The sequence below is a fragment of the Ovis aries genome, chromosome 22 (genome assembly GCF_016772045.2).
Source record: "Ovis aries strain OAR_USU_Benz2616 breed Rambouillet chromosome 22, ARS-UI_Ramb_v3.0, whole genome shotgun sequence".
Classification (NCBI taxonomy): Eukaryota; Metazoa; Chordata; class Mammalia; order Artiodactyla; family Bovidae; genus Ovis; species Ovis aries.
This window is the reverse complement of record NC_056075.1, coordinates 43,775,143-43,796,412: the sequence shown is the minus strand read 5'-3', so window position 1 is coordinate 43,796,412 and position 21,270 is coordinate 43,775,143. Positions and strand designations below refer to the sequence as shown.

At 56.5% G+C, this 21,270-nt stretch overlaps 1 protein-coding gene and 1 long non-coding RNA gene across 8 annotated transcripts in view; one reads left to right on the top strand and one right to left on the bottom strand.

Annotated features, from left to right (window-relative positions):
* The window catches only part of FAM53B (family with sequence similarity 53 member B), a 113,482-nt gene that overhangs the window by 42,831 nt on the left and 49,381 nt on the right, over positions 1–21,270 (top strand). For 6 of the 7 annotated variants that reach the window (XM_015103490.3, XM_042238562.2, XM_042238563.1 and 3 more), the window contains 2 exons: positions 101–155; positions 14,496–15,274. In XM_015103490.3, coding sequence (XP_014958976.2) covers positions 101–155; positions 14,496–15,274 — 834 coding nt within the window. Of the gene's footprint in view, positions 1–100; positions 156–3,574; positions 3,927–14,495; positions 15,275–21,270 lie in introns of those variants that run through there. The other variant, XM_042238566.2, reaches the window with a different exon arrangement.
* On the bottom strand, positions 4,455–8,538 carry LOC132658426 (uncharacterized). The gene is made up of 2 exons (XR_009598061.1): positions 8,446–8,538; positions 4,455–5,617 (listed from the first exon to the last, which is right to left on the bottom strand). It is a non-coding gene; the product is annotated as an uncharacterized LOC132658426 (long non-coding RNA).

Sequence of the window (21,270 nt, the reverse complement as noted above, 5' to 3'; positions counted from 1 at the left end):
GCTCCTTTAATTGTGACTTTAGCAAGGGAATCAGTGCAGGGTCATGTGCAGACGTGCTTCTTATGACTTGAAGAGTGATAGCTTTTCTGGTTGTTTGCAGCACACGCCAAAGAAGATGAGTCAAGGACCGACACTTTTCTCTTGTGGAATCATGGGTGAGTAACCAGGTGGCTGCGAACAGTCCTCCTCGAGCGCCTTCCCCCAGGGCCCGAGTCCTCCAGGGGGAGACGCTAGAAGCTCTTTCTGGACGCAGGCACAAGGAGCGGCCTTGGGGACTCTCTTCTGTGTTGTTGGAACTGTCTCGGTCTCAGTGGTGCTGGAGCAGGGCAGGGGCTATGGGGGCTGAGTGAGGGGCTGGGCGCTGGTGCGTGGTTTACAGACGTTATTTCCAGCAGTGGAACTGCGAGTTTGTGTCTGATCATTAAAGTGATCACGTTCATTTCTTTCTTTCTTTTTTTTTTAATTCAGAAAAATGCACCATTAGTGTAAAGTACAAAATAACAGTCTCACACAGCCCCAGCACCCAGCTGTAACTACTGTTAATACTTTGGTGTAACTTCTGTCCTTTGCAGTTTTTACATAGCCAAGTCCATGATGAATGTATGATTATTCAAAATTATTTATCAAAACTTGTTTTTGCTTTTTTTTCTGCATACTAATAGTGACCCATCATTTCCCTGCAGCATGAAAACTGCCCATCCCATGCGTTAGAATGAGTCTATAGTATTGTCTTTTAAGGAGGTAGCTCGTTTCTCGGTTGTTGGGTAGGACTGTTCTGTTGATGGTGACTCAGTGTCTGAATCTCGCTCTGCCTTTCGGATTATTCCTTCAGGTGGTTCCCAGGAGTGGAGTAGAAAGGCCAGGGGGGCAGGCACATTTTCATTTTTAAGGCTCTTGCTTTGTGTTTCTGATATGCTTTCCGGAAAGGTTGCCCTGGTGCCCTGTTCCCACGCAAGCGTTAATTACCGTTTTCCATGAGGGGGCCGAAAGGATGACTGTATTGACTGTGTTGATCCCTCTCTGCTCCCGGTGATCGGGCTGCTTCTCCTTGCCCCCTCTCCCCTGGACTCCTGCCCGCTTCCGGGACATGGCTCCTGATGAGCTTCTATAAGCCGGGCTTCCGTGGCGGGTCCCCTCTTTGGGGTTTCAGGTTTGCCTCCCCAGGACTGCGTTCCGTGTCCGTGGCCTTTTGTCTTGGCCCTTTTCCCTCTGGCGCAGCGTTTTCTTCTGCAGGCTCAGTCCCCATAGGTGGGAGGTGGAGGTGGTCCTGGGGGGCCCTCATCACGTGTCACAGTGAGCGTGGTGCCGTGCCGGGCACCTGAAGTGCAGGGTCCCCCTGGACTCCACAGCTGCTCTAGGTGCCAGGCAGGGGCGCTCCGCTCACTTCTGGGGTGGCACTCCAAGGCCCCTCAGTGGGCAGAGCTGGACCCCGGGGCGGGGGAATGACTGTTTGCTTCTCACTCTCAAGCCACAGCTGTGTGGTAGAGCCCTGGGCCGCCTCCTTGGTGCTTGCCCCCTGGGGAAATGGAACCAGGGAGCTCACCTGGCCTTGGTTTACCCGTGTGACACACTTCTGAGGCCTGTCCCCACCGGAGGCTTGGCTGCATACCTTGGTTGTGGTTAACAGCTCTCAGCAAACCCTCCGCACCCCATCCACGTGGCCCAGAAGCCCGCCTCCTCACCCTCTTCCTGGGCCAGACCCACAGTCGGGCTGCAGCTGGGCTGTCTTCCTCTGTCGTGTCCGGGAAGGGGAGTGAGCGGGGCTCCTGGGCATACCCACCCCTCTGCTGCCCCGCCTCAGGTAGCTCAGAATTGAGCTGGACTGGTGACCCAGATGGTGGAACCCTTGGTCTTTATTTCAAGACCTTAACTGTCAGCCTTCCTCGGCCTTTGCTGTAAGTGCATTGCAATAAGGTAGAGCTCTCGAGGGTTCATGATGGTGGTGCTGGCCCTCACACAATCACTGTGAACTGTTTACCTTTTCCAAGCCTCAGTTTCCTCATCTGTGAAATGGGTGTTGGGACAACACCTGCCTTGCTATGAGGTCTCCGAGACTCTCGGAAGGAGCTTGGCGCAGCGTGAGCGCCGTACTTGACAGGTGGAGAAGGCTGAGCTTAGGTTGAGAATCCTGCTCCTGTGAGAGGCCTCCACACCCCCAGGGACTACCTTGGTTACCTTGGTGGGCGTTGGGTGGGGGGTGGTGCAGGTGCGAGTCACCCTTGTGGGGAAGGTGCTCAGGCCCAGGGAGCAAGGCAGAGGTAAGCAGGGGAGGTCTCTTCCTAGAGTTCCAGCAGAGTCCGTCTGAGCCTGCCGAACCCAGCAGTCTGCCTTCTGCCCGGGGGCCCCGAGGCTACAGGACGACTGGGCTGCTGCCCCTCGAGGCTCTGGTGCGCAGGGCAGCCCCTCAGGAAGGGCTCCCTGGTCCGTGGGCTCTTCACCTCCACGAGGTCTGTGCCCTCCTGCTCTGCCAGCTGGCGCCAGGGCCCTTCCAGGCAGTGAAGGACCATGGGGTCCATGCAGTCACCCCCCCCCCACACCCCTTCCGTGACTTCTCTCTCTCCCATCTCTTCATCTTTCTGTTGTCCTAAGCCCTTCCTTGATTCGGGAGATCCTGACCCACCTGACAGCAGGTGCTACCAGAGCTTTTAGAAAAGTCGGCCCCAGTTCGGTTCAGGGTGCCTTGTTCTGGTCGGTATTTATTGAGTCCCTGCTCCGTGCCAGCGAGTCAGCCCCTGCCCTCGAGGGGGCTTCTGTCTAGTGGAGGAGCAAGGCCAGGGAGCGTGGATTTCCCCTGGATCCGTGTGAAGGGGCCCCTCGGCGTTGTCCTCCTGGGCCTCCCTCTGCAGCCTGCACCTTGTGGGGTCCGTGGGATTTAAGGAGGCGCCAGCTCGCACCCCACCTCCGTCCCTTCCCTGCACTTGCTGCTGTGGGTGTCAGGGGTCCGAGGCCCTCCCGAGGCTGTGTGCTTGTGGAGGCTTCGGCCCGGGACTCACTGTGCGGCCGCGCGCTGTGACACGCACGAGCAGCAGCCGCAAGACTTTATCTCTCCGTATCTGGTTTTCATAGCAAAGAAGACCGCCGGGGGCGGTGGGTTGGGGGAGCGGCCCTCAGTAAAGATGAAGCCTCACAGCGTTATAATCACCAAACCCCCTGCCTGTCTCTCGAGACAGAGGACTCTGGTTCTGGCCCTGATTAGTGGAATTCTCCCATGAGAGCTGGGGACAGCGTGGACCTGGGACTCAGGGCATTTCCCTCTCAAGCCCCCATGCAGGGGTCCTCGCTGGACACGGGGGTGAGCTGGAGGGTTTCGCGAGTGTTCATAAGAAAACCCAGGCAAGTGTGTTTGGTGGGAAGGGCCCGTTGGCTTCCTCTGGAGAAGCTGCCCTTGCCGGGAGCTCAGCCTCCCCTGCACCCACGGAGATAAAATGTGTTACTAATATCAGCGCTCACAACCGTGTTTTGGCTTTTAAATACTTCAGGCTTAGTTATCCTGAACTGGATTGCAGGGCCCTCCCCGCGGGTCATGTCCCCTCCCTTCAAGTTTGGGAGCTTGATACAAAGAAGTAGTTTTGTCCTTTTCCAGCGTGGGGGTGGGGAGACAAAGGCAGCGTGACTGTGGACGGGAGAAGCAGGGTGGAGGGGAGCCAGGCCACGGCTGGCCTGCCCTGCCAGGGCTGAGTGCCTGGCTAGCCTGGGCACCATAGGGCTCCTTCTATAGCAGAGGCGATGGCGTGCCTCTGGGTTTCTCTCCTCACCTCCCAGACCATCCTCAGCATGCCTCCTGGGCTGAACCAGAACTGCTTCTGCAAACAGCTTCTCTGGGGAGAGCCGTGTCTGCCTGGGGAATTGTGTTCCTGACACAGGAAACCTTGGTCAGGTGGCAGCTTCAGGGATGTGGTCCGCCCACCAGTCAGCTGGCCCGACAGGTGAGCCAGCCCCATTCGTGGCTGTGATTGCTCGTGGGTGCACACGGGGGCCTGGCTGCGCCCAAGAGGACCTCCCCGAGCCAGGCTGGGGTGGGACAGTCGCCAGGGAATCCTCGGCCCGTGGCTCCCTCCCCGTGGCTCCTCCATGGTTGGGCCTGGGAGGTGCTTCATCACGCTGACCCAGGGTCATGTGTGGATGGGTCAGATCTGTTTTGGTGAAACAGGGCAAGCGGGTGAGAGGGGCCTCCATTCACCACCCTGGGCTTGGCTCCTTGCACCCCGTTGAGCGAGTTCCGTGTTGCAAGGACTCTGGCCTCTGCCCACTGCTCTCTCTTCAGCCGTCGGATGAGCCGGAGACCGGGAAATCAAGCAACGTGAGCGAGCACGTGCAACCCCGGTTACTTCCGAACGGCCACTAGGAGAAGGCATGTAAATACAAGTCCATGGACGGGGAACAAAACAATTCAGATGCTTAAAAAAGAAAAAAAAAAAAAATTGGGTGGAAACCCATAATTACTTTAGGAGTTATGGTAATAAATTATTTATTAATGTAAATTATCTCACAGGCAAAGAACATAGAGGAAACTTGAGCAGAAGGATCATACATTATGTATAAAAAGGAATTGTAAAAATATTATAGCAGCCCTCCTTATGCCTCTGTGGTTCAGGTTTGTCAGCATTTTAATTATAAGCCCTTACTTTCCAAGTTTAATTACTCGCTGTTAAAGTCTGCTCTGTACACAGAAGGCTTGCTCCCGGGGGCACCCCCGTATCAGTTTCTACAGAGTACCCCAGTCGGCTGTGCTGAGCCGTGCGGGAGGAAGAGACTGCACTTTGAGGTCGGGTAGCTTTTGGTCTTTTCACCCTCCTGCCGTTTGTTGCTGAAAGTGGGCTGTGATTGCAGCAAGCGAGGGGAAAAGCCAGCATTTGGAGGTTGAGCGTTTCAGGTTTCCAAGAGCACCCGAACACAAGACTGAAACGAAACGAGCCGCAGTGATAATGAAGCCAGAATTCCTGGTCTCTGCCGCTTTTTCAGTCTCTCCGAGATAGCCACACTGCACATCATCCTTGGACCCAGGGCCTCCTATAAGAACTGATTATTAGCCCAAATAGGCTAGTACAAAAGTCCATAAAAAGTGCCTAGGACTGACTTTTCAGAACTTAGCTTTTAAGGACGACTCTTATTGACTGTAGGCATTGGTGGGGTTTGCCCATCTCTAAAACGGTGTAAGGTTTGTCCATGCGGAGTGCTTTCAGTCTTTCCTTTCACCACCTACTGGTTTCAGACGTTTCTGATACAAGGTACAGGACGGGATGTAGGTACAAAGTGTAGTTGGCACCTGATGCCCATTGACGGTTGAAAAGGGAGCCTCCCTGGCTGCCTTCTCACCCAGGCTGGCCTGACGTGGTGGGCACGGGCAAGGGAGTCCCAGAGGTGCCAGAGGGCGGGGAACGGCAGCTGCCAGACTGGCCGTGGGCACCCCCCACCCCTACCCAGGCATGGTGCCTCTCCAAGCCGCTTCCACGTGGAGAGACAGTCGTTAGGACGTAGCCTGGCCCCGCCGCAGGAGCACGGCCTCAGGACTGCAGACTGCTGAATTGGCGAGTGGCGTGTCCCTAGGCAAGACACGAGGCCATCCTGTCCTGGAGTTGGTCTCCCCAGCCGTCAGGTGGGGGAGCACTCTGCTGCCCTGCAGGATAAGAGTTGTGCTTAGGGTATGCACTGAGGCTTTCCCTCAACTTCAGCAAGGATCCCACTGAGGGTGGGGGTGGGGGGGCGCGGTTAGCTAATTAACAATTAATGCGGCTATATTGACAGTTTCCTGAAAAGCTCTTTCAGTGGCCAGTTTCCTGCTCTGTGTCACAGTGCCCAGCTTTGCTGCACACGTGGGTTTGGAGTTGAGTCCCTGGCTGCTGCCCATGGCCCATGCCGTGTGCAAACACACAGCCAGGGTAGGAATCCGAAGGCGATGGATGGAACAGACCGCTCTGTTGATTCGGAGTTTTTGTGGCCCTCATCTTTTTCTCTTTGTTTTATCTTTGGCCCACGCTGTGCGGCATGTGTGGGATCTCGGTTCCCCAAGCAGGAATGGAGCTCTATCTATGACCCCTGCAGGGGAAGCACAAGAGTCTCAACCACTGGGCTGCCCAGGGGACGTCCCGCCATGTGAATACCAGCTTTTCCCTACAGATTTCTGGAGGTTGGGGCACAGCAGGAGGTCCATTCAAGGCAGGAAGGGCTGTCACAGGGCCCCAGCCCATGCTTCCGCCTACAGATGGGAGACCAGCCCACGCTCCCAGTGCCCAGTCTGGAGGGGTTTATACCTCTTCACTGCCTGGGGATCCCCACTGGCCCTCTTTCTGTAAGAGAAAGAACCCCCCCACAAGCAGTGGCCACTGTCACGGGCCACCTGCACCTGGCTGGTGACGGCAGGACCCCAGGAACCCCCTGTACCCCCCAGCCTGTCAGACATCTCCCCAGTGCCCTTCCAGCCCGCCTTCCCTGGGTGGGGCCAGGGAGCTTTGTCTCCAGCCATCCTGGCCCCTCGTTCTCCCGCCCTGGGCTGAGGTGCTGGGCATCCTGTGCTGTCCCTGAACCTAAGATGCATGGGCATTCTCTGATTTATTGCAGGTGAAGGTGGGCATTGCCCCAGGCTGAGGCTTGTGCAGGCAAAGCCCAGGAGTCTTTTCCTCCTCGCCCAGCTCTGTGCTGGGTCTCCATCCTGGTGACTCAGGGAAAGAGGTGCTCCCGTAGGCCAGGGGCTCCTGAGTTCATTTAAAAGCACTCGGTGCCTCTGTGGGCTAGCTCATGCCATTGTCCTGTGTGTGTGTTTCCACCTGTGCTCTTTTCATAAGACTGATGCAATAAAGCGGGCTCCAGAAAGACACTGAGTTTCCCACTGAAAGGGTTGATGAGCTTCTCCCCTGCCCTAGATCGGGCAGAGTGCTTGCAGCCCGGAGGCCAAGTTAACACAGCCCCAGCCCCCAGGGCAGGGGAAGGGAGGCTGGTGTCAGCACAAGCAGACAGGTGTGAAATCCGAGAATGAGTCAGCCGGCCCCGATCTGAGCTCGGCCCGAGCGGCTGCAAGAACCTTCCGTATCTTCGGTCTGTGCTTCAGGTGTCTAACCTCTTCTAGAAACCACATTCTGTTGTGGTTATGTCACCATAGAGCGGCCTCCAAACACGGCATGAAGATACCCAAGGCCGTCTTGTGAACATAATATGAAGGCTTGTAGTCCACTAAGAATCTGGGCGCCCTAGGAATTTCCCTCCAAGTTTAAGGGCAGAAATGGAAACAAGAACATTTGAGGTCACATGCTATTTGTGTTCCTCTGGGTGTTTTCTTCCTCTGAGCTTGGAGATCCGTGCACCCAGCAGCCTCTGCCCTGCCCAGTCAAGGGATTTCGAGACCAAAGCCTGTGAGTGTGTGTGTGCGTTGCTGGGAGGGGGGAGAATCTGAGTTCCTGTCCCCCAGGTGTGGGCGTCAACTTCTTCTGTGCTTCCCAGAAACTTCAGGCTCAGTGGGGGAGCCTCAGCTTGGGAAGGTCCCTTGGAGGTCATTTGGTCAAGTCCGTCTGTGAGGGAGCTAGATGGCTTGTGTGATTTGTGTCTTTGCGTGGTTGGCCCCCACCCTCTGTAGAAAAAGCCCTGGGCGTGTGTATCCTGCACACACACCCACACCCACTCCCGTGTATAAACCTTAAACTTGGGAAGATTGGCCCAGCAGGGAGATGGAGAAACCTGAGCTGCCCCTGAGGGTTGCAAGTCATGGGGCCACCGAGAACTTAAGCAGCCGGGGCCACTGTCCTGGGCCCGTACCATGTCCGCTGGGGGCTTGGTGCTCGGACCTTCCCTGAGAAGCCGCAGGCCACGGCATGTCTTGGGGGGGTGGGGGGCCTCCCACTAGTGCCATCACGTGAACGGTCAGCCTCTCAGGCCTTTCCCACTGGCTCTCCATCCAGAACACGCTGTGCAACTCGGGGTCCCCACCCCTGTCCTATGAAAATGGGACCTCAACGTACTCTAAGGGCAAAGTCATCCTTCTCCATAATTCTGCTTTCTGTCGTTGCCCCAAACAAAGCCAGCGTTCAGTGATGTTCTGAACGCAGGCTTGTAGAGACCAGCATGGTCCACCCTGCAGGAGCTTCCTGGTGTGTCTGGATGGTCTGACTGGGCCTCCATGGAGGTGTCTGAGAGACACCCAGGCCCCTGTGCAGCCTGCAGTCTCGAACAGTGGTTCTCAACCACTTCATGTGAAAATAACCCAAGGAGTCTATTAAAAGCAGGTTCCTGCCCCTAGAGATTCTGTGTATCACGGCAGGGACTGGGCCTAGGAATCTGCATTTTAACATCCCCAGCAGATACCCCTCTGGTGCTCCCGAAAGCCCTCTTTGATTACACCCAAGTCCCCGTTCCAGACACACCCCAAGCAGGAGGGCTGGGGCTCAACCACCCGAGTCGCCTCCAGTGTTGTCATCACGGTTGCGCTGCTGTCTCGTGAGCCCGTCCTGTAGTCACAGGCCCTGTGCGAGGCGGCGGTTCAGTTCTCAGGGTGGCTCTGTGCAGAGGTTACAGTCAGTCTTCTCATTCTGTGGATGAAGAAGCTGAGACTCGGAGGGGTGAAGTCACTTGCAGAGCTGGGACTCGAACCCAGGTCCACAGCCTTCCCACCACACCGAGTCCTCCAGCTCAGCGGACTCCCCGTGGCCACGGCCATCGTCACTGTTGAAAGAGTTATGGTTGTTTGTGCAGAGACGGTGTTGAATGGAGGGGCGGGGGCGTCTGGCGTCCTCCCCTTGGAGCCTTACCGAGGCCTTCTGTACAACGTGACAGTGTGCCCAGCCCTCAGGGCGGTTTGCCATTAAAAATTAGCTTCTATTCCTGTTTCTTTTGTTTGGTGACCTGACCCAGCAAATCGCCTTCTGTTCCCTGAGCAAAGGGGGAAAACACACGGGCTAAACATAGCCTCGATTGTTTTTACTTTTCTTTATGTTGTACTTCTTGAAGTGATAAAGATAGAAACAACTAAAATATTATCTGCTCCGCAGACAGAACAAGTAGCCACCTGGCTGGTGTTGACACGCAGTAGCAAGAGCTCAGAATTGGGCAGGGTTTTGTGTTTTCACAGGGCCATGGCCACTGCCGGGCCAGCCAGTGTCCCAGTCAGTTCCATACACGACCATCCCTGGCCCCAGTGGGTTGGGGAATTCATGGTACAGCCCAGGTTGGACCTACTTGGCCAAGGGCAAGGGATACACAGACCACGGTGTGCTGTGTAGCCTTTATCTGCTCTGTATCACCCTTCCCTCCCTCCACCCCGCACCGGCTGAGGTCTGCTGTGTGCCAAGCCCTGTGCTGGGTGCTGGAACGTCAGGCCGGGACCGCCCTCTGGAACTTGTAGGTCAGCAGACGAAACAGACACGTAAACAGATAACGAAGGTTCAGTTACTGCGAGACACGTGACTGAAAGTCTAGGCAAGGCGCTGCAGGTGCCCATAGGCTTGTGTGGGAAGGGGTGGATCTGCAGAGAAGGCGATGTTTGAGTTGGCTCTTCCATGGGGAGTAAGAGGCTGGTGGGAGGATACAGGCAGGAGAATAACATCCCGGGTCGCCTCCCCCTTGGAGGAGGAGCTGCAGATCCATGGTGGTCACGTTGCACCCGCATTTAACCAGTGCACTGAGTTGAGAACGGATTCTGTGAATCCTCCCTACAAGAGACATTGTATGTGTTAAGGTCCTGTAGATAGCATATTAACAAGCAGAGACATTACTTTGCCGACTAAGGTCCGTCTAGTCAAGGCCATGGTTTTTCCTGTGGTCATGTATGGATGTGAGAGTTGGACTGTGAAGAAGGCTGAGCGCCAAAGAATTGATGCTGTTGAACTGTGGTGTTGTAGAAGACTCTTGAGAGTCCCTTGGACTGCAAGGAGATCCAGCCAGTCCATTCTGAAGATCAGCCCTGGGATTTCTTTGGAAGGAATGATGTTAAAGCTGAAACTCTAGTACTTTGGCCACCTGATGCGAAGAGTTGACTCACTGGAAAAGACTCTGATGCTGGGAGGGATTGAGGGCAGGAGGAGAAGGGGACGACAGAGGATGAGATGGCTGGATGGCATCACGGACTCGATGGACGTGAGTCTGAGTGAACTCCGGGAGATGGTGGTGGACAGGGAGGCCTGGCGTGCTGCGATTCATGGGGTCGCAAAGAGTCGGACACGACTGAGCGACTGAACTGAACTGAACTGAGAGACTTCCTCTTTAACACAGGAGTAGTTCCTATAGGGGGGTAGGAACGCATTCGAGTTAGCCACCCAACCCCAGTTCCCACTGGGGATTTGAGAGTTAACCTCAAACAAATCACATGGGGGACTTACCTGGTGGTCCAGTGGTTAAGAACCTGCCTTCCAATGCAGGGGACATGGGTTCGATCCCTGGTCGGGGAACTAAGATCCCACGTGCCGCGGGGCAGCTGAGCCCCACGCGCCAAGATTGCTGAGCCCGCCCACCACAGTGAAGACCCAGCACTGCCAAAAATAAATAACAAAACAGCAACAACCACAAAAATTGTGTGCACACCCCTCTGTACGTAGATATTAGTCGTGCTCATTCCTGCAGTCGCTCGATTAAGCTGTAGTTTTATGGGCTCTTCAGGGCTGTGGACGTGAAACCAAGAGCCCTCGAGGGCTGTTTCAAGGATTTTCAAGGAATGCCTTGGTATCCCTGATTCCTGTCTGACTTGTGCCGTGACGGGAGGTTTAGCATCTGCAGCATGGGCCTCCTGGGGAGACCACACGCAGACGGAGCCTGGACACCAGGCTGGAGTGTTTGCCACGGGAAGCTGCTGCAAGGGACGGGCTGTGAACACGTGGGGGCCTCCGAAAGTTCTCTGGAGAGAGAGAGAGAGAGAGAGAGAGAGAGAGAGAGAGGGAGGAGATCGGACTGGACTAGGGAGCCCCGAGGAGTCCAGTCAGGAAGCAGCGAGATCACAAGTGGCCACTGCAGAGCCAAGGGCCCTGCTGAGTGAGAGAGACAGAATGTCCATCCCTAACTGGCTCCTCTGCCCTCCCCTTTTCTCATGGTTTCCCAGAGATGGGAAAGTTCCAGGGCGGTGAGGTAAAAAGGGAGCAGAAAGTGGTGTCTTCTGAGGACAGAATCCCTCTCCTTGACTTCCCTGGTCTCCCAGGGCCTGCGAGAGAGACCATTTCTCGCGGGCTCCCGGCTCCTCAAGTCGGGGTTGTGGTGGCGCCGTCTTGGAGCCTTCACCGCCCTTGGTCGGCTCCTTGGTTCCTTGCTTAGCCGGCCACTGGCCCACTGGGCACCTCAGGGCCTTGTCCCGAAAGAGCAGTCCATGGCGAGCATTGTTCGGCAAGGACTTCCTAAAAGACCGAAGGAGCGAACCCAGAGGAGGATGGGGCCCTAGGCCCCAGCCCTCCACATATTTGTCCTTACCAATAACGTAGAAACCCCAAGAAACGAAAAGGAGAAAAATCAACTAGCTCTCTGCCAATTGACTGTGAACATGTGGGCTTGTTTTCCTTTTTATCTTCCCATATAACATGCATGTTTTACTAAAGAGGAGTCACGCTATCTCTATGGTTTTATGTCCTCTTTCTTTATGTCTAGTGTTACATCATTAACATTTCCCCACATCATTAATATTCTTTGAAACCGCTTTTTTCATGTTCCATGTTATTCCTTGATGCTTTATTTAACCACCCCTCTCCCCCATAGGACCTTTTTAGTTGTGTTTATCATTTTGCTATCACTCATGTCATTTTGTGGAGAAGGCGATGGCGCCCCACGCCAGTACTCTTGCCTGGAAGATCCCATGGACGGAGGAGCCTGGGGTCGCTACGAGTCAGACGCGACTTCACTTTCACTTTCACGCATTGGAGGAGGAAATGGCAACCCACTCCAGTGTTCTTGCCTGGAGAATCCCAGGGACAGGGGGGCCTGGTGGGCTGCCGTCTGTGGGGTCACACAGAGTCGGACACGACTGATGCGACTTAGCAGCAGCAGCAGCATGTCATTTTGAAGAACATCATCATGTGTAAATCTCCACTTTTTTTTGGAGAATAAGTTTTCTTCTTCTCAATCAGAGATGGTCGTGACTAAGTCATTGTTAGTTTGTATTTGTTTTTTAATTTTACTATTAGTTTACTGAACTTTCAACTGCTGATAAATGTCATATTGAACCTCTTTTGAAAGAATGGTGACTCCTTGAGGAATAGTGTATAATGAAGACCTATTTTGAGCAATGCATGCATCTAAGTCGCTTCAGTTGTGTCCAACTCTTTGTGACCCTGTGGACTACAGCCCTCCAGGCTCCTTTGTCCAGGGACTTCTCCAGGCAAGAATACTGGAGTGAGTTACCATTTCCTTCTCCAGGGGATCTTTCTGACCCAGGGATCGAACCTACTTCTCTTTATGTCTCCTGCATGGGCATGCGGGTTACCACTAGCACCACCTGGGAAGCCCATTTGGAACGAAGTAAATGCTATTTGCAAAAAGGTAAATTTTGGTAAAGCTCTGTCGGGTTGGTTTAAAGAAACACGTATCAAGAGTGGCCACGCACCAGGGCCCAGGCAGATTTCAGAGGTGAGATGAATTGGACAGTTAGCATCAGTCCTGCTTTGTTCCTGGCTGGCCTGACGAGGCAGGTCTCTCTCCTGCATCTCCAACTTCTAAGGACCATGGCGCCCCCCCCCCCCCCGACACATGGGAGCAGCCTCTGGACAACTTATGCATGTCCCCTGCCCCGGGTCCCAGCCCCTCAGGCTCCGAGTCCCATGGCTGCGTAAGGGGCCCTCAAGGAAAGAGCACACGTTGAACCCCTCTGGCTTTCCCTCTGGCTCGTGACGCTGCCCCCACAAGTAGCTGCTGGCCATGACATTTACCATGGGCTCAGTCCCTGCCTCGGGTGTGTCTCTCGGGCCCTTTGAGGAGTGGCCCCTGGTAAAGGAGACGGTCCTCCAGTCCTTGCTGCACTCCCATAGGTGATGTCACAGGTTTCTGAGCGATGGCCCATCTTGTATGACTGGTAGACTCTTTGAGGGCAGGGCCGAGGTGAGATTCCCCTGCGGCTGCCTTAGTGCCACTGTGTAGTGAAGAGAGCAGAGGGCTTTGGGTCGGGCTGGCCTGAGCTTGCATCTCTTCACCTGTTAGCTGTGGCTTTGGGGCCACTACCCCACCTCCCCAAGCCTGGGTCTCCGCATCTGGGCAGCGATGGTAGCCATGCAGGGCACACCGCAGGTCACACCCACCACCCGCGGGGGTTGCATAGTAGTTGACTGCGGTGCTGAGAACCAGCGTGCGTGAAATACCTGCTGACTGTCATTTCAGGTTTTACTTCTACTGACTGACTGACTCAAACCATACTTTTCTCTGTGTTCACATTTGCAGAGTTTATGAAGATGTGGAGATTAGAGAAAACCAGAAGCATGCTAACATGTTGATTCCCAGCAGCACAGCGTATTTCTTAACTCTACTTTTGTATTATTAACAATGTCAGATTTGTCTTTGAACTCCTCAGATTCTAAGCACAGGGCCTGATTCCATAGCAGAAAAACAACACCTAGTTCCTAGCAGGGTTGGCTTGTTTGTCCGTGAGTTCAAAGAGATACCCCTATATGTAGGTTTAAATTGTACGCTTAGGTCTCTTTGCAGCCCAAAACTTGATTCTATGGACTTTAGCAACCTTGTCCTAGATTTTAGCAAGTGAACACAAGCAAAGTCCTCAGTGATTGGCAGCTGTTGTTGTGGTTGGCTGTGGAGCATTTTGGTGGAGGGGATGTAAATCAATAAAATATCCTGTTTCTATTGTCTGCCTTCGTTTTAAAGAGGGAACTCAGGTCAGCTAACCTGGCAGCGCCACCAGTCACTCTGGGGGTCCCGACAAACTAACCTTTGGTCATGGTCTTCCCCCAGGCCGTCGAGTCCCAGCCCCAGAGCAGAGAGCCCTGAGATGGGACGTAGCAGACGCGTTATCCCTGCTCTGCTGCCGGCCAGGGCAGAGGCCGGGCAAGTCAGTTTCGCTTCTAGAGGATGAGAGGCCTTTGGGGTGAACAGTAGTGCTTCAAACTGTCCTGGGCGGCTAGAGCTTCCGCAGTGGCTCAGTGGTGTAGAATCCGCCCGCAGTGCAGGAGCCGCAGGAGACATGGGTTCCATCCCTGGATCGGAAAGACCCCTAGAGGAGGGCATGGCAGTGGTCCTCCATATTCTTGCCTGGAGAATCCCAGGGACAGAGGAGCCTGGTGGGCTACAGGTCCATGGAGTCGAATGTGACTGAAGTGACTTAGCGCGGGAGGCTGTGCAGTATGTTGGAAAGAAAACCGTGTCAGGAGTCGTGGGGCTGCCCTGCGTCTGACTCAGCACCTCGGGACTCACGTCTGTCCCTCTGAGCCTCAGTTTCTCATTTGTAAAGCGAGGCCAGACTGGATGGCTTTTTTAAGGGCCTTTCTGTCTCTAACCTCCTGTTTAAAACGGGTTCTTGGTGAGGCGAGAGAGGACCGGCACGAAGGCCCGTCTCAAAACCCCGTTTCTCTCTTTTTTTGTCATTTCCAAACCAGAAAATGACAGATGGCGAGACCTGGACAGGAAGTGCCCCCTTCAGATCGACCAGCCGAGCGCCAGCATCTGGGAGTGCCTGCCGGACAAGTGCCAGGATGGCGCCCTGTGGCACCGGGAGGCGGCCACCGCCTGCGCGGTCACCAACCTGATCAAAGACCTCAGCCTCAGCGACCACAACGGGCACCCGTCCGCGCCCCCCAGCAAGCGCCAGTGCCGGTCGCTGTCCTTCTCGGATGAGATGGCCAGCTGCCGGACGTCGTGGAGGCCCTTGGGGTCCAAAGTCTGGACGCCGGTGGAGAAGAGACGCTGCTACAGTGGGGGCAGCGTGCAGCGCTACTCCAACGGGTTCAGCACCATGCAGCGGAGTTCCAGCTTCAGCCTCCCATCCCGCGCCAACGCGCTCTCCTCGCCCTATGACTCGGTGGGACTCCACCCGCGGCCCGGTGGCCCGCCCGGCCCGGGGGCGCCGGCCCCGGCCACCTGCGGACAGGCGGACGACCTCTGGGGCCCCGCGGCAAGCCCTGTGGGCGGCGGCCGTCTGGACATGCAGCGCTCCCTGTCCTGCTCACATGAGCAGTTCTCCTTTGCGGAGTACTGCCCGCCCTCCGCCAGCAGCACCCCTGCCTCGACGCCGGAGCCGGCCAGGCGCTCGGGTGGGCTGGCCCGCAGCCGCTCCCAGCCCTGCGTCCTTAACGACAAGAAGGTGGGCATCAAGCGGCGGCGCCCCGAGGAGGCACAGGAGCAGAGGCCCTCCCTGGATCTTGCCAAGATGGCACAGGTAAGAGCCCCCTCCCTGCCCCGCCCCAAGGAGGCACTGCAGAAGCCAGCAGGGGCGTCTCTGAGCCTCCCCGGCCCCCGGTCCAGCCTGGGCAAGGGCAGGATGCCCACGTTGAAGAGGCCCAGGAAGCTGGTTCATTCCCTCGTTCTTAAAATCTGATACGGTGAAAAATGAAATCAAGCCCCCCACCCCCCACCCTTAAAGCCATTGCCATTTCAAAGCAGAAGCGCTCTCTCCCGGCGCTAGCAGTGCTGACTGTGAGGAGTAGATAGCCAGGAAGAGGCAGGCGCAGCCTCACAGACGCTGGGGGCCCCCTTCTCAGGGGCCTCCCCCAGGAGCCCCCGTCCCCGCAGCTGCTGTAGGAACCACTCACACAGGCGGGGTTCAGCATTACTCAGATCATGCTGATCCTGAGATCATGGCAGTGAGTGACGGTTTCAGAGGATGAGAGAACAGGGGCAGGGTAGGGGGGTAAGGCACGCACTCTTGTGATTGAGCTGCCAAAAGCGTGCGTCCAGCAAGAAATGGCGCTCATCCTCGCTGTCCCTGGAGGTACAGCCTCTGGCCATGCTTCCTGTCACTCGCGCATCATCCTCTGTGTCTCAGGGCCCTGGCCGCCCTCCCTCGTGCTTGGCCTCGGGTGTTGGTTTGAGTGAGCTGAACTTGGAGTTAATGTACCATCATCAGAATGGTCTCCAAGCCGGAGAGCTGCCTGCGTTGGTTCTCACTGGGGAGTCCTGAGGGTCAGAGCCCCAGGAGCAGGGCTGGCCCCTCGAGGACAGACGCGCACGGTGGGTTCTGGGTCCAGGGTGTCCTCGGGTGCTCAGGGCCATCTTTTCTAGTCTTATTATCTGAGCTTCAGTGGTGGCTGGGCTTGAGGGAACGGAGACCAGCTTGGCGGTGAGAGATTGGCCTTGCTTGTGAGCATGTGGCCACGTCCAAACAGGCAGGCTTGACGTGTCCACTCCTTTCCAGGCGGGCCTCACTGCCTTCCTTCGGTGGCCAGCGCTGCCTTTTCGTCAGGCCTCCTTTCAGCTGAGAATGAAAAATACAGCTTCTGTTGATGGCATTTTCTCCTCTCTCCCTTAGTCCTCCATCCCAACCTACAGATCCCCACCCCCAAAAAGAAGAGAGGCAGGTGTCTGTGGTCCAGAGCCCCTGCCTGGCCCCCAGGTCCGCTCTTTCTGGCCACCTTTGTCCGAGAGCCCAGGCCCTGGCTCTGGACCAGCACGTGGTGCCTGCCTTTCTCTGTGCCCATGGGGTTCACCTGGGGAGGATCCAAAGGGAGGACCCAGCGGGACCCCCGCCCCCAGCCCTCCGATCACCTCTTTCCCTTCCTCCCCATCGCTGCTCCAGGTGAGTCCAAGCTGGTCAGCGATCTAACACGTTCATTCAGGCTGGACAGGCAAGTGGAATTTTCCTTCCTGGAGAAATGTAAATAGGTGAAAATGCTGGAAAGGTGACAGATTCAGGCAAAGAAAATCTTCTGAAGAAAATCCAGAGCCACGAGTTCTGGGTGCGATAAAACGGCTTCAGTTAAATTTTTAATGCTGAGCTTATTTTATTAGCTAATAAGCTAGATAGGTAATAAAAATAAGGTACACGTGTTATTATATTTTACTGGCCACAAGTTGGAATAACACCACGGGCATTGTTGGAGATATTTCCTGCCCTCACTTGGGAGAAACCATTTAAAAATACATTGTTTGGTGGGGCCATGCCCAGATGTATAGATTGCTTCATCGGTTCCAGACAGGCCTCCAAGATCCTGAGGAGGCTGCTCTCTGTCTGCCTGTCTTTCCCCAGCCAAGGCCTGGGGAGGGCAGAGTCCAGGGAAAGCAGAGAAGGGGCCCCTGGGAGGCAGGTGGGCCTGAGGGCTGCAGCCAGAGGCCTGGAGACAGATGGGCCCGAGCTGCTCCCCCACCGAGCCTCTGGACCCAGCCTGCCCTCTTCCCGTGGGGTGGCGCCTGCTTCAACTCCCGCGCTGGATGACTCATGGCCCTGGAAAGTGGGCCTTGCTCCTCCGGGAACCTCAAAAAGCCAGGCCCAGGGCCACGTCTGTGCATCTGAAGAGCCCTTAATGCAGTCTGGAGCATGTAGGACCCCTGTGCCTGATACCCTGTGAGCCGGTGTCACTGGCGTGGGACTTCCTGCCCCCAGACCCTGTCCTCTGTGTGGGGTCCCCGCATCAGTAGCCACCGGGGCGGGCATCCTGTGCCAAGGGTCAGCCCTGCTCCTCACGTCCTGCTCTCATTCCCTCCACTGGACCTCAGACCCTCTCGTGGGTCTTTGGATCTTGGTTTGTACGTTTGTCTAGCTGGCGGGAGGGGTTCCAGGTGAGCTTCGTCCTCCAGGAGCCCCTGGGACTCGGTCTGCAGGTGCAAAGCGAATGTGCTTTGGTTGGAACTCTGGGATGACGGGCAGCTCTGAGAAGCCGTGGCCCGCCCCCAACCCAGTGGTGCTGACTGGGGCTGAGACCTTCCTCAGGGTCCATGTGTAAGCCCCCAGGGGCACCTCGGAGCCTCTCTAGATTGTCGGTGGAAAAAGGACCAGCGAGAGACCCCGAGAGAGGCAGGCGGGCGGAGAGACCAAATGCTGTGAGGTCCGGGCTTGCCTCATGCCCACAAGGAGCCAGGGAACTGTGGGTGGGCCCTGCTCTGAGGGGCAGGCTCTCAGCTGGAAGCCTGGGGCGTGAGGGTAGGTGTGTTCTCGGGCCTCGGCACCCCTTCTGGAGTGCAATGTTCCCCTTTAGGTCCTCACTTGGCTGGGCAGGGAACATTGATAAATCAGACAGCCTCAGAGAGGGGGCAGAAGGCTGGTGGCCCCAGGAAAAGTGCTTCACATCTCTGTATAGCAGATAAATACCGTGCCAACCACCGCCATCAACGTAGGACTGCTGGGAGGAACAGGAAATCACCTGTGTGCGCATGTGTACGTGTGTCGAGCAGATGTGTCCTTGTGCCTGTGTCCGGGTATATGTATGTGTGTAGCTTATGTATGGAGGTCTGCGTATAAGGGTCTCTGTGTGTCTGATTATCTGTTGACGCACCTGTGTGACTCTGTCTACATGTACATCACCCGTGCTCTGGCCCTCCCCGCCCAGGGAGCTGACGGATGCTGACCGTCGTCATGGCGGGGGTCCCAGGGCTCGCTCTGGGCATCTCCAGGGGCAGAAACCGGCCCCGAGGGCGATGTTCTGCAGACTCCCCTCTTCATTCGTCCATCTCTTTCCTTCTGTTTTCGGCACCACCCCCCGCCCACCTCTTCTGTCCTGGCCACTCACTTCTTGTCGATTCCTCTTCTTGCCTCATCCTTGGCTTCTGGAAATGGGAAGGAGGCCTGGCCTGCGGCTGCGTTCTGCTTGCAGTGGGCTCTGCGAGGAGGGCCGGGGGTTGTGAGATGGGGGCGGAATCTGAATCGCCACCTGCCCGAGGAGGCGGGTCGGTGCGAGCATCCTTGTCTCGTGTCTGTCACCCGGGGAACCAGGATGTAGGGGACTGTGGGAGCCCACCGGGCACCCCTGCCCACCCAGCCGGGGTGCGGGCACAGCAGTCCAGCTGGCGGCAATGGTGGCTTGGCTCCCACAGCAGTGGGGTGGGGGTGGAGGCGGGGTGGTTAGCAATTGCTTTCAGATTGTCTTTGCTGCTTCTTTTTTTTTTACTCTGAATAATTTTTTTAACTTTTTATTTTACGTTGGAGTCTTGCGATTAACAGCGTTGTGTTTGTCTCCTGTGCACGGCAAGGTGACTCAGCCATACATATCCACGTGTCTCTGCTGCTTAAAACCTGCATGCCCTGCTCTCAGGCGGGGGAGCTGGTCTCTAGTGGGGGAGGGTGACTGTGGGGAGGAGGCCCTAGGGGGTGGATGACGCAAGGACCTGGCCCTGAAAGGCCGTCTCTCCCTGGAACTGCAACTGCAGCTGCTCCATCCACAGAGCAAGAGGCCCGGAGGCGGCCGTGTCAGATCTGACCCTTTCCTCGACCTCCCCAAGCCGCTTTCCTCGGGCCCCTGCCGCCTGATGTTGTATATGAAGCCTCAGCCTCCCTTTTGCAAAATGGCAGCGTGTGCCAAGGAGGGCAGGGCCCAGCCTGAACATGTGAGTTGTTTATTAGCGGGACTTTCACTGACAGGATTATTAGCTCCTGCTTTTTTTGAAACCTAGTCTGACCGCCCAGCATTGGTTGACTCCCAGCAAGCCCTGGGCTGCACGTGGCCACTCAGACCTGGATCAGGTATGTGAGTGTGCTCAGTCGTGTCCGACTCTCTGCGACTCCATGGACTGTGGCGTGCCAGGCTCCTCTGTCCATGGGATTCTCCAGGCAAGAATCCGGGAGCGGGGCTGCCATTTAAAAGCAACAGTTAAAGATGAGCCACCAAACGCCGTGCCCTGGGTGGGTGTCACAGGCCCTGCCATGATTTTTAAGTCCAAGCTGGTCATCTTGAAAGAGCAACAAGTTGTATTTCCCACAGTGCCTCCGACAGAAGGGAGATGCTTGCAAGGAGGGGTCCGAGGGTTGGAACAGAGGTTTGATTGATCGCAGCGGCCCACACACTGTGGGCCCACACCTCCCAGCACAGGCCGCTGAACAGGCAGCAACTGTTGTGTTAGCAGATGTTGGAGGGGCCTGTGAAAGCTGGCCAGGGGGCAGTTTGGGGTAAGAAAGAAGCCTGAATTGGAAGCTATGCTGAGAGCCGGGGCCTGCAGACGGGTACAGGGCTGCGTGGGCTCTGACGGGGGAGGGCTTGATGCGTGAAGTCGCCGGAAGGGTCATCTCAGAGGCTCGTCAATAGCTCATGCCGCTCTGCCGGCAGGGTCTCTGGGCGAGGTGGCTGGCCCCCTGCCCCTCTTCTGTGTGCGGTGGGACCGCCTTTCCCGAGGGGTGGCCCTCACCCCACCTGCCGCACTCCCTTCTTGCTCGGGCAGCCTGGCAGCTGCAGGCCAGCTGGGCTTTCTCTTGGCAGGGTCCCTGGGCTCAGGCCGGGTCGCCCAGGCCTTTATGGCCCTCTGTCCCCCTCTGCCAGGGGCGGCCACCTCCTCGGCTCCAGCTTCCTGCCACGTTGCACCCTCAGCACCCTTCCTGACAGCCTGGGGAACCCTGCAGACGGCAGGCAGAGGAATTCAGAGGTGGGTCGCCCTCTACAATGCGGAATGCGGATGGGTGTGAAGATCTTAGAGGAACAGTCATGGGAAGCCCTGGAGTTCCAACTGAGATGAAATGAATGCTAAATAAGAGGAAAGGCCTGGGAATTCCCTGGCAGTCCGGTGGTTAGGACTTGGTGCTTTCTCTGCCGTGGCCCAGGTTCAATCCCTGGTCAGGAAGCTAAGATCCTGCCAGCCGCGTGGCATGGCCAAAATTTTTTTTAAAAAGCCAAGCCAAAACCCACTGTGGATGCGTAGGAATGGTTGCTTCTGATGAGGGAACAGGCTGGGTCTGAACAGAGGAAGAGGGCCCTTGAGACCCGGGCTGTCAGAATGACGGATGCCCAGGGTGGCAGCTCCTGCTGTGCCCAGGACAGGCACTCCGGTTGAACTCACAGGCCGTCTAGAATCTCCCCTGCAGCGGTCTTCACAGCCGCTGCTAGTTGATACGCCACCTCTGCCCTTGTCCACCCCTCGCTTGAGAGTCAGGAGAGAGTTGGTGAGTTGCCCAAAGCCACGTGGCTCCCTGGAGGAGGCTGGGAAAGCCGGCTTTGGGGCTTTTCCTGTGGCTCAGTCCACCCCCAGGCGCCCTTCCCCGGTGGCTCACGCTCAAGGGACGCAGAGGCCATGGAGGTGAAGCATGAGCTCTGGGGTCGGGGGGGCTTGGCTCCCCATTCCTTCCCTTGTTTGAGCTCTTGGTGCCCTTGGGCAGGTCACCTCTGTAAGCCTCCGTTTTGGTGTCTGGAAAGCGTGGGAATGACCGTTCCGTTTCCCACGGGTTTGGACGGGACTCTGGTGGTGTGGGTCCAGCCAGGGCGATGCTGTAACAGCGGAGCCGCTCCCCGCAGCCTGCCT